Raw genomic sequence first — 12,301 nt, 5'->3', positions numbered from 1 at the left:
AAGGAACATGTAAGTTTGTGTGACTTTAAATTTATTTTCTATATTTTAAAGTGAAGCTGTGTGGAAATGTGCAAAATTACTTTACCTGTTAGACAGTATCAATGAGGTTAATCCTGAAATAGATCAATATTGTCTTAAAACAGCATGCTATTTTATAAATCTTTACACTGCTGTCAGTTTCACATTTCACTGCTACTTACGCATAATTCTCTGATTATTAGCAAACACAAATTTCAGCAAGCCGTAGCACTTTCTTTCCAGTGCTGTCTTTATTAGAGGCAGCTTTGTCTCTGAATGTCTTAGCATCGCAGCCTCTCACAGATGACAGAACAAGACTTCAGTGATTCAAATATGGAGGTTTTATTTCAGCTGCTGCGTCCTGCTTCTGAAAGACATGCGGGCGGTCTCGTGACAGAGACACCTGAAGCAATTTCATTTACCTTTTTTTAAGCCGTGAAAGGTTTTGTTTCAGTGGTTTAAAGAAGAAAAAAAAAATCTCTTTTCAGTCTGGGCCCTCTATTACTTCACGCACAAATCGTCTCCTTTTGAAAGAAGAAGAAAATAATAATGTTCGTCTCTGTAATCCCCCTCTTTTTGCATGAAACCCTGACTTCACACTTTGGAGAAGAGGAAATAAAAATGATTTATTTCTTCACAAAGTCAAGTTTTCTCCCTAAATCGTTTAAAGGCATTTCGCCGTGAAAATTAAGGCAAAACACAAAATTGTGCAATAAATAAGAAACACCGTGAAAACAAGGTGAGCAGTAGGAGAGATTCAGTTCAGGGGAGTCGGCACTCATCTGCTTTCCCACTGAATAGATAATTCTTAAATTCCCTTGCTCTAGGAATCTTGTTTTGTGTTGAATGGATGAGGATTTTTCAGTGGTACGCAGTAAAAGGGAGTTTGATTGGGCACAGTGGGAGAGAATTGAGGGTTATCTTTTTATTTGGTCCATCTTCCTGCAGTCTCTCCCCATGCTTCGGATGACGGGGCTTTGAGAGAGGAGAAAAAAAAAAGGAACACGGAAAAAAGGGCAAATCTGGATTTACGAATCACAACATGTCTAGCTGCTGAGAAATGGTCCAAGAGCTGCAACAGAAGGTGGTCAAAGACAAGCTGTTTTTTTTTTTTTTGTCAACACTAATCCTTCTTATAAAAGTCCACCCAATTTATTTTCTGCAAATCTCTTGAATAATTTTGAAATGATCAACGTGTGCATATTCACTAATATGTCCATCTAAATACCCTCATCGTACTCTGACTAAAACCGTTTTAACTTCAGAGTGGATATTGCTGATTGATGTGATGCTTGCAGTCATTTTCCTTGATATATTTGTAGATATAAGAACACATAAACAGCATTGGACTGATAGAACATGCTTAGAAATGATCTAAATGAACATATTTTAGTTATAACAGCAGAAGGTAGTACATCATATAGCAGAAGTGCAAAGAGTACTAATATAATGTATTCAAATAAAAGTACAATTACTTTTTTAAACAGCAGTAGGGGGTCTCTCCTGAGCAGTGAGCAAAGGACATGAGGGGACACTGATCTCTGACTAGATGTATGTCATTAAATATAAGGTACTCATTCCAAAATATGAAATTAAACATAAAAAACTGTGCCAAACTATATCAAAAGCTGCAGCTTGAAGTGTTTATTCCAGTAATTTTCAAGCTATATTAGATATATTATGCAATTCTGACGTGGATACAGACTCCATTTAGATGAAGCACAGAAACCCAAGTGGAAGCTCGAGTCACATGACTGACCTACATTAGGCTGGCTGTAATCTGTGTAGGTAAACAAATATGGCAGGACAAGAGTAGACTATCTAATCTAACCCATCTTTATATCTGCATCCTTTATAAATCTGAGGAAAAATACGTACAATGCATCATCATTTATGTGCATTATTACTCCTGACCTATTTTCAGTCACGTTGGCTGTTTCTGTAAGTAAACCAATGCATGTGGTAGTTGGCAGTGGGTCACAAATTCTGCTTACTAAACTTTAAATTTAAGGACACATTAACCATCAGTAGTGGAGGAGCTATCTATTTGGCTCCAGAGTGCTCCGAAATGCAGGTCAATTAGGATTATTTAACTCAGTTACATAGCGAATGAAGGTTAGATAACTCAGTGTTGTTTAAGCTTTGAACAAAAGGCAACCAAATTCAGCTCCTGTTGTTCAAACACGAGTCAAATCATTTCAATTTAGTTCAAACAAAATGTATTTTTATCCTCCAAATCATGAGCAGTGTGTTCTGGGTTTCCAGACCCACATTAATAACAGCTCCTCGCTCGGAGCTCCCCTACTCCACCGGTATCTGTAGCTGCAGGAGGAAAGTCCAATAACAGTGTGATAATATCCAATATAATAAGTTCGATATCAGCTTTTCACATCATTTCATCTCCAAGGTGAGCCAGCAGGCCCACAACAGCAGGGGTTTGGAGAGTAATAAAGAGCGTTTCAAGGAGTATGATTTAAAGGTTGTTTGTAAATTAAAAATGCAAGCCAGGAAGAAGGAAGGAGTCAACAGAAGATCTATCCCATCTATCCAGGTGAGCAGCTTCAGCACATATTCTGGCAGCTATATATGGCATCAACAGTCATAAGAAACAGTGCAGCAAAGGAGCCAAATCAGCACACAATATTAATAATTGCTATTAATAATATCTAATAGTAATTGTGTATTTAAGAACAAACTATAACATCACTGACACTAAGATATTCTTTGCTCACATCACATCAGTTCTATTGTCAAAGAGAAAAAGAGAATATAATTTAAAAAAAAAGTTTATTTTATTTTGTTCTGTTCATTAGCAGTAGCCATCATCTCAAGGAGCTTTAACATTTATTGTTGAAGCTACCACACCATGTTCACTTTCCACTTCTCATAATTTATACATCAAAATGCAGATTTTGTTGTAGCTTAGACCAGTGGTATCCAATCCTGGTCCTAGAGGGCCACTATCCTGCAGGTTTTAGATGTTTCTCTGCTTTGGCCCACCTGATTCGAATGAATGAGTGATTAATAGGCTTCTGCAGAACTCAAAGATCTGCTAAAGAGCAGGGAAACATCTAAAACATGCAGGATGGTGGCCCTCCAGGACCAGGATTGGACACCACTGACTTAGACTATTATGAAATCATAAAAGGTAGATATAAAAGGTACAAATGCTTTAAAGAAGAAAAATGATGTTTGTTGGACTATCAGCAAGTCACTTCACTGGGACTCCTCAACATTTCTAAAAAAAAAAAAAGTTCAAGTTTACATTACTTTCTTCTCATATTTGATTTCTATAAGATGAACAATAATTTCCAAACAAAACAATAATATTGCATACTGAGAGTTGACAAAATAGGAAAATAAAGATAGCCATAATGTCTAAAACCTAAGCCACAATTAAAGCAGTTAGATTTAATGATGAAAAACTTAAAACAAAACTTAACTTCAAGTTACTGTATGCCTGTAATCAAATGTAAATTTAAAATTAATATAGTGTTTTTTGTTCTTGAAGTATTTTTTTATTAACATTACTTATATTAGTGTAAAACCACTGAACTCACTTGTAATCTATCCACACAAAGTTTAACCAATTCTCTCTCTCGCTTTTATTTTGAAGGCCAATCCTCTCCTCTTTTAGGACTTCCGGTCCTTAAACACAGTGCGGCAGCAGACGCTGACCACAGACGCTCATACTGGTGAAATTTTTAGCGGTGAATTTCGGGTGAACAGAAAAGAGAAACATGAGAAAGAAGGGGGAAAGGGGTGCACGTTGAAAAATAGAAAACGAAGGCAGAGGAAAGCTGTCGGACCGTCCTACCAGGCGTCCCTGTAGCCTTAGAGGAGGAGGAGGAGGGTGAGGCGTTCAAATGCACCGTTTGCCAAATCGTTTTTTTTGTCTGCGTTGCCGTGAAACGGTGAGAATCTGTAGCGGGAGCGCGCCTTTGTGTAAAATGCACATTCCTTCAAAAAATTAGACGATTAGTTGTGTAAAACCCGTTCTACTTTGTCTTGCTCTGTGCCTCTCTAACAGCATCATTGATTTCATCCCCGTGATATTTCTCAAGGAACGTGTCATGTTGTGCTGAGCACATCATCTGGTTTAAATACGCTAGATTTAATCTGGTTTGCCGATAATCCGGTTTCTAAAGGCGGATTTTCGATATTTTTACAATCCAGCAGCAACGTGACCAGGAAATCCCGTTTTGAGCAGGCCCGTCCATCCCATGACTCCGAGGCACAAACACGGCGGCGCCCGCTGTTTGCTCCGTCACGTTAACGCACCCGCCGCGCGTCACTCGGTAGCCAAAACCCGCGTGGACACTCACGCACGAGCACGCGCGCTCCCTGCTAGTCATGACCAGCTTGCGCCAGAGGAAGGGCAGTAAGGGGAAGGAGGCTCTTCAGAGCGCCGAAGTTCAGTCCCAGCAGTCCAACTGTTGCACCCACCACCATCACCGTCCAGAGGAGATCCTGCAGGGTGAGTGAGCCGCCCTCATGAGTGTGTGAACCAGTGGTCCACATCCTCCATGACGCACATGCTGCTGCTGCTGTGTGTTATTTGAGATGCACTTGGTAGGAAAAAACCCATATGTCAATAAAAACAACAACAAAAAAAAACTGTCTCTGTCACAATCAAGTCTCATTATGTTGGACTGGAGGAAACAAACTCCCTCCGCACACCTCCTGTGGGCTGTATTCACACATTGACATTTACTCCCTGTAACATACAGTCCACCACTTACACCTTTCTCACACAGAGCTTGCAGAGAGTTCGTTTTTCTGCAAAATGTGTTTTTCCACATTTAATATACACGTCTGAACGCTACTAGCGCCCACCAAGAGAAGATGTCTGAAAATACTGTGCATTTAAATGATACAGGCTTAATTACCACCTTTACCTTTATCCTTATTGTGTGCTGTTATTTCTAGCCCTTGTCTACACCACTCATATTCTTTTTTTTTGTCATTTCCTAAAAGAATATTCTAATAAAAATGCAGAAACACGTCACTAGAACATGAGAACGTCCACATTAATGACGTTTAAATGCAGCTTGCCTGGAGGTTCTTTCGGAACCGTCCTTTTCTCTGTTGTCATTTACGGTTTCCTCTCAGTCGTTACCTTTTTCAGCACACAATCAAAGTTTTATTGGTGATGGGATCAAGATGAAGTGAGAAATGCAGGGCAAGTGGTACAAATGGCTCTGCTGTTGTTTTGGTGTTCGGGATACAAAGTGGCAGTAGGCGTGAGCGAAATGGGCTCATCGTTTCTGACAGGCTCCCCTTCTCAAGTCCTCATGGATACAACAAGTCAGATTTTAGAAATCTGTTCAAATTTAACTTTTTCTCACCAAAAAAATCCATTTGCACCTGGAGAAGAAGCAGAGAATCTCAGTTTAGAGGGGTATCAGGAAGAGGGTAAACGGGGTCGTAGGAACCCAGGGAAACTGTCAACAAACACTGGCAAAAAGACGCAATTCACACTTTGATATTTAGTTTCATTTAGTGGATTAAAAACAGATATGGGGGGGAAAAACAGTTTTCTATAACAGAAGCTGAACCTTTTAACAAGGTAAAATGGACATATGGACAGAGAAGAGACACAACAAAGATGGAATCACTGACAAAAAAAATGCAATCTGTTGCTTCTCTTTAACACATTGCAACCTTGTTTTTCTCTGATTACACAGTCGTTGTGATTTGTGCTTGCATTTTTATAAAAAAAAATCATATCCTTCCACATGTCTTAGAGTTCACTCAAACACTGACTTTCTTGTTTGCTTTTTAGTTTAAGTTTTAGTTTTTTTTTTAAAAATCTTTTACAGGTAGTTTTCTGTCCTGACACTTTAAACTCTTCCTTCTTCGAGTTTCATTTTGTTAGTACATGCTCTAAAACCCCCCGCCTGATTGTGAACAACCAGCACCTTTTACCACACTGTGCGCCCAATGCCCCTTTTGAAGGACTTTCAAAATCATTTCCATTGTTACGACTGAGAGCACTCGTGTTCGGGCCATGTTCCGTGTGAATCAGCCAGCTGGAACAGCTTGTTTAGATCTGTAAGCACTTAGTTTTAAATGCCGACTCGTTTGGATATTTAAATTTGTGCACATATTTATTTCAGAAATGCAAATTACAAGATAATGCAATAGTCTCCCTTTACTTAATCTGAAATAAATAAATAAATAACTGAGGTATTTTGAAGTATTTCTACAGTTTATAAATCTTGGTGTATTGTTTTGTTCCTTTTTGTTATCATTAGCATATTTTTAATATAATTGTAACAAAACTCTCGCAGGTTATTGGTCATGGGGGGCTATAATCTGGACCTCGATTGGTTGCTCCGTTTCTGTCGGCCTCGGCCTGCTGTGCTGCATCTACATGGCCACGCTGCACGAGAACGACCTGTGGTTCTCCAACATCAAGGTAAAGACATCAACAGTCAAAATCTTGGAGTATTTTTTTTTTTTCCCATTGTTGCCAGGACGACCCAGATCTGCTGTTCAGCTCTTGATTGCGTTTGTTCCCTCACTCTTTCTGCCTGAGCACAGGCGGGCTTTTCAGCACTCAGCAAAAAAACAGACGGGCTCGGGAGGAAGTGTGTGGGTGTCGGAAGGCTATCTGTGTTCTACAAGTACACATAACTCCAGTACTCTTTATTACAGCACACAAGGTTTTCTTGGTCATTTTCGGATAGAAACCAATCAGCGTCGTAAATGGTCCACTTATGAGCAAACAGTGCATTATTACTTTCTGTCATGGAGTTTGGTGTACACTGCCGTACCAGGACCTTTATTAGAACAGAGCCATTGTTGAGGGGTCCTGTGTTGTCCTACCTTAGCAAAATGGACTTTTTCTGTTACGGTTTAGTTACTGGTATAGATCATCTCCAAGTCTCATGATAGTAATACTGACCAGGGAAAGTGGGCGTAACACAATAAGCACTGATATTTGCACAATAATCACAGCGATTCTCACCTTTTATATTTGTTTTATGTGTAAAGTTTTTGCCATAGTGGACAGATTACTTTTCCCATAAATATCAGGTCACATCAGGCAGCATTCTCTTGTTGATGGACAAAGCCAAAGAACGGGGGTCTCTCTCTGCTCAGGTCTCATTACAACAGAGCCATAACCAGTGGATTTTCTGCCAGCAATGAAATCTGCAAAACCTGTTGGCTCTTAGCATTTCGCAGGATTTTGTAAAAGAATTCACGTCTATTTTCTGCTTACCTTGAGAGACAACATAAGTTTTAATAATACATATCACCACATATTTTGTTAGAGCTGAAAGGGCCTCCAGGAACACATCATAAACACTTCATTAGGAAATGGGATAACAGATATTCCATGTAGTTTACAGGGCTGGTTTTTAAACCTGTTGAATCAGCCACACACAGCCCTTGATCCTCAGGACTGGCACACGGTTTCTCTCATGGTCTCGGCCGTGCTGTGCGGCAACAGAGCACTGTGCAAAGCCAAACATGATGTCATTTTTAAGTGGCCCTTTTAAAGCTTCGGGAGAACATTAGTTTGGCCGAACATGAAGCGACACAGGCTGATTTTAGTTTCAAGCAGCATCAAAGTGAGGACTAAAAATAAACGAGAGTTCTTGCTGTGTGTTTTGCTCTTTTCTTTTGACATCAGTGGCCATTTCTTGTGGTGAATATTGGCGTAAACTGACATTTGTTGTTTTGATCGAACTGATAAAGACAACAACGCCCATGTTGTATCCACTCAACACTTTTTTTGTTTACCCACCTTGGCAGCCACCCCCATGTTTGTTTTATTCTACTGTCGAACACTTTACACATAAAAATAGGCAGATTTGGACCATTCTTTTTGATAATTATTATGAATGTAGTTAGGCTTGGACGTTTGGGGCTGTGGCATCGGATGTTTTCTGTCATGAGAAAAGCTTTCATTCAGGTGTCAAAATACAGCTACAGTGCTCTACAATTAAACTAAACTGAGAAGTCTTAAGTTGTAAAAAATTTTATATTGAATGCTTAGGAAAAAATACTCTTTAAAAACACAAAGTGCGCCATAATCATTAGCAAGTCAACGGTGTGGTTTTAGCTGCAGAAAGTACCAGTGTATTTCTTTGGCATTAGCATTGATGACACGTCTATTGCTCTTATAACCCCATGTTTACCCATTTGGTTATTTTTAATTGAACATTGACTTTAAATTCATAAATATCTTAATTTAATTTGGATGAAGTAGTTCATTTTCATTAAAGCTGATTAAGCTAATGCATATGCAAATGGACATTAGAGAGGAAATGAGGCTGAAGACCTGAACACACTGAGTTGTGGTGTTTCTGGGTTTATTACAAAGTTCATCCCACAGTTTGCTGGGAGCTGTTCTCTGACCATAAAAAAAGCAACTGATTCAAAACAGATTTTGATGAATAAACGTTTAGAGACACCTCAGAATGCATGGATCTACATTTTGGAACCATTTTCTTAATCACAGAAAGGACTTCCTGTCAGTGTCTAGCCATTGTCTCGTCCACCATCTGGGTTGGTGGCTTTTCATTTTTGCTCGTCCTCTCTGTCGCTCTTCTCTGGCATATCTCACCCTGGCAATTTGTCTTCTGTTCACCATTCTCATCATCTTGAAGTAAAGTCCAAACCAAACCTGCAACAGCAGCTTGCATGTCAATTTCTGTCAGGTTCATGTTCGTGGAATGATTGACAGGTAGGAAATGCTGGCAGTCTGTCAATGCTGTATATACTCAACCAATGTAATATATGTCTGCAGCAGCAACTACATGTGAACAAAGTATTTTCATGGTACATTTTCTAAGAACCCCAACAAACGATTGGTAGCTTGAGTGAGCTGGATAAGAAAGAGAAGCAATGACAACACAGCTTACCCATATAGTTGCTCTAAGTATGTGACAGTACCATAGCGGTGCACCTACAGCGTTTGTAGTGAAGCATGAGGTTGTTACATCGTTGTTGGGTCACTGCTATGTAACTTGCATTATTATGACCTATGTGAGGTAAATGTGATGTTTCAAAGTTGAATACTTATTGAATTTATTGGTAATTATTTCATTATCCACCCTTCTCCATTTTTTTCTGCATTTTCCACGCAATTCTGTTAGTTTTTATTTATTTTTCTAATTTGTGGTTGTACATTTTTTAAGGGAAACAAAACAGCAACAACAAAAAACCCCAGCTCCTGGACAGAGTTAAAGAACATAGTGTGTTGTACACCTTTTACAATGATTTCTTAGGTTTCTGGTTCTGGCTTCCTCGCCAGTGCTTCTCAGCCAGACAAAATACATTTAGTTTTCCTGCCCCGTGAGATCCACTGCGTCTTACACACTTTCAATTTTCCACTTGTTGTCTCAGACACACATGGACCTGATGTGGCCGGTGATGGTGTGCGCTCGTTTGCAGTCTGTGGGAGCTGCTGTTTAACAGAAAGAGGGACTGCTTTTAATAAGCGCACATTCCTTCCCTACGGTGTTGCTGAGATCATTTTGGACAATGTTCGTTATCCCCAGTCGTGTTGAGTAGGCTTAAGGCCAGCTGGCTCCTTGTGTCCTCTTGAATTCATCGGGTGTGAGCTCATGTCCATGTCGGCTCCGGTGCCTTGGAGGGTTTATTTCAAGAATGCGCTCACAACTTCACAACGGTTCCAGAGCCACAAAGTCTCTGACAAGTGTTCCCCACGTTTTCCGAATGATGTTCCAACTTGTTCCCTTTGGTGCTCTCCCACCCCCGTCTCATCTTATTCTTTTCCTGTAAGCATGTGTGTTTTTATAGACAAGAGGTCACCAGTAGTCCAGTCTCTTTCCTCTCCCTCCCCTTGGCTGCTTCAGTTATCCACAGTCTGTCCTGATGTTCGCACACTTACTGTGGCTCAGTCTTTTTTTGAACTTTTCCCTTCATGCTTAGTAGTTAATTTTGTTGAGAATCATTGTTTTCTTCTTTTTTTTTTTCCTCTCCCCTCCCCAAGTCTGTGATTTGTTATGATTTATTGAAGATAGGAGGCTGCGTTGGAAGATATAAAGCCGAGGAAGGAGTGAGCAGTTTCAGACACGGATGGACCCGTTCTTGGATTCTTCCAGCGCCACATCAGATGTTGGAGTAACTCAAAGATTCATAAAAAGGAAATGGTAAAAGAGAGAAATGAAGAAAAGTGGACTGATGTCTTTTTTGTGAGAAGTTAACTAGCTTTCACATTAATGAGTAATATGTGAACTTGTTCACTTGGCCTCTTCTCTCTGACCTTAATATAAACTGAGGATTATCCATATTCCTTATAGTTTTTGGTAAAAAGCCAAGGATTATTTTGCTTCAGACAATCTCAAAAGAGGATTTGGAAGAAAACTGGCTGCTTATTCCCTCTGAGATAGCTTTTGCATATTTCCTTTGGCAAGGAACTTGAAGCGATTTAAAAAGCTTTTATAATTTATTTGGAGTGACTTCAAGGAAAGAAGAACGCACTACATTGGCATTTATTTCTGCATTGGATTTGGATAACTTTTGTAGCTTAACCCAGGAGCACGCTGTTAATCTAGCTGGATTGAGCCCATCAAAGGATCCATCTGAGTTTTCTCAGAAAAATGGGGGTTCGTAAGAGAGTTAGGCAGAGCCACCTAGAGAGTAATTTGAGATTTTCACCAGATGGCTCAGCTGACGGGGGATGCAACCGTGACACAATGATGGAGCCAACAAGGTCTGATGCCACTCAAGAGGGAGTTGGAGAAGGAGTTTCTCTGCTTGGACGATCCGGTTCTTTTTCCGGTTCATGCATTCTACTGCGGTGGCCCTGGCAACAGCGCGTTTCCATGGCAGCAGGGCTGTTTCTAGCAGCGCTGCTGGCCATGACTCAGGCCTGGTGTGTCAACACCATACACGAGAATCTGCTATGGTTCTCTGAGCTCACGGTAGGAGTTATTACTTGAATTATAGAAAATAACTCTGTTTGAACATTTAATAAATGGAGCGCATTGAAGTCGGCCACATTCCGAAGTAGCAGTTCCAGGGGTTCAGTCAGTAACGAGGTGCACATACAGAAGTGTCACACCGCTCCGCTGTCCAACCTCAATTCACAGTGGGAGTTTCTGCTCCTCCTTCATTACTTTTCAGCTGACCCATTTCTGTTCTGCTAATTATAATTCATGTTTGTGCAGAAACAGTGTGGTTACCATCTTTCTTCTGCAGGACTTTTAAAGACTTGATTTTTGACGTAATTCAATACACCCAAAGCTTCTGAGTTAACCCTGACTTTTTTTAAAGATAGAAACGCCTATTTTGAAAATTACATTGTCCAAAGCAGTGACGATGAGATGAACTTGTGAATGAAGCAAATAAGCATTTAAGATTTTGTTTTATCTAACGAATTAAACAAGGGCCTAATGAAACAGTGAGGTCTTAATCATTTTAAAAACCATTCTTGCTAGAAAAGTTGAGAAATCTTCTAAAATGAAGCAAAACGTAAATTTATTTTAGTTTATTGGAATCATTGAGGTTAGAAGATCTAAATAATTTTAGAAATTGCCATCAAGGTCCTCAGAATTGGGAGAGAGCTGTTTACCATTGTTTGATTTCATCAATCTTATAGTAACATTTTTGCTGAATACAAGGTTGAAGATGTTTAGCCCTTATGGTTGTTGAGGTCTGATGTTTGTCCGTATGATGCAGATTACAAGTTGAACAGGTGTCAAGTTTGAAGACTGGATGTGGTTGAGTTGTGTGCTTCAGCTGAGCCCCTGCTGGGTGGATTGGTTTGATGGTGCTGTACTTAAAAAAAAAAAAAAAATAAAATTCAGGACTTTGAGGTCAGATCTTCACCCTTGTGGTTTATTAATGTTGGTCAAACTTGACCATAAAGTCTGAAAAGTTCGAGTCAAAATGTACAACTTTATTTAGCCACCTAATAACAGAAACATGTGAATGAGAGCAGCTTTATTAAAAAGTTGCCGCCTCTACATTAAGCTTTGGTGTGGTGTGTGTAAACACAACTAGTAGAAGGGAAATGGATGTAAAGGGTTTAGAATCAGCAGACTCCGAATAAAACATGAATACAGCATAACTATGTTAACTGAATGACAACATTTGGCAACTTCTTTGGCAAACTTTAGCTACATGTACCTCCAGTGACGTGCGGTGAGGTTCATGGTTGGTGAGGCACTGAGAGTCAGATTTACAAATATATAAGTCCAAAAGGGTAGCTTATTCAATTGGCTACTGGTTATTTCATATCTCATCAGCGTTCTTCACACGCACGCACACTCTCTCTCTCTCTCTCTCTCTCTCTCTCTCT

The 12,301-nt window shown here is 39.7% G+C and overlaps 1 protein-coding gene across 6 annotated transcripts in view; it reads left to right on the top strand.

The window, feature by feature from the left end:
- Nucleotides 1-3,656: 3,656 nt before the first annotated feature.
- dpy19l3 (dpy-19 like C-mannosyltransferase 3) overlaps nt 3,657-12,301 on the top strand; it is a 51,614-nt gene continuing 42,969 nt past the window's right edge. For 2 of the 6 annotated variants that reach the window (XR_005234137.1, XM_037980055.1), the window contains exon 1: nt 9,946-10,922. Coding sequence is in view for 5 of the 6 variants with exons in the window: in XM_037980055.1 (XP_037835983.1) it covers nt 10,599-10,922 (324 nt within the window). In the remaining variant the exon portion in view is untranslated. Of the gene's footprint in view, nt 4,496-6,311; nt 6,440-9,942; nt 10,923-12,301 lie in introns of those variants that run through there. The other 4 variants (XM_017419614.3, XM_017419613.3, XM_017419616.3 and 1 more) reach the window with 4 other exon arrangements.

The sequence above is a fragment of the Kryptolebias marmoratus genome, linkage group LG15 (assembly GCF_001649575.2).
Source record: "Kryptolebias marmoratus isolate JLee-2015 linkage group LG15, ASM164957v2, whole genome shotgun sequence".
Taxonomy (NCBI): domain Eukaryota; kingdom Metazoa; phylum Chordata; class Actinopteri; order Cyprinodontiformes; family Rivulidae; genus Kryptolebias; species Kryptolebias marmoratus.
The sequence above is the reverse complement of the archived record's forward strand: the minus strand, read 5'-3'. Positions and strand labels throughout refer to the sequence as shown.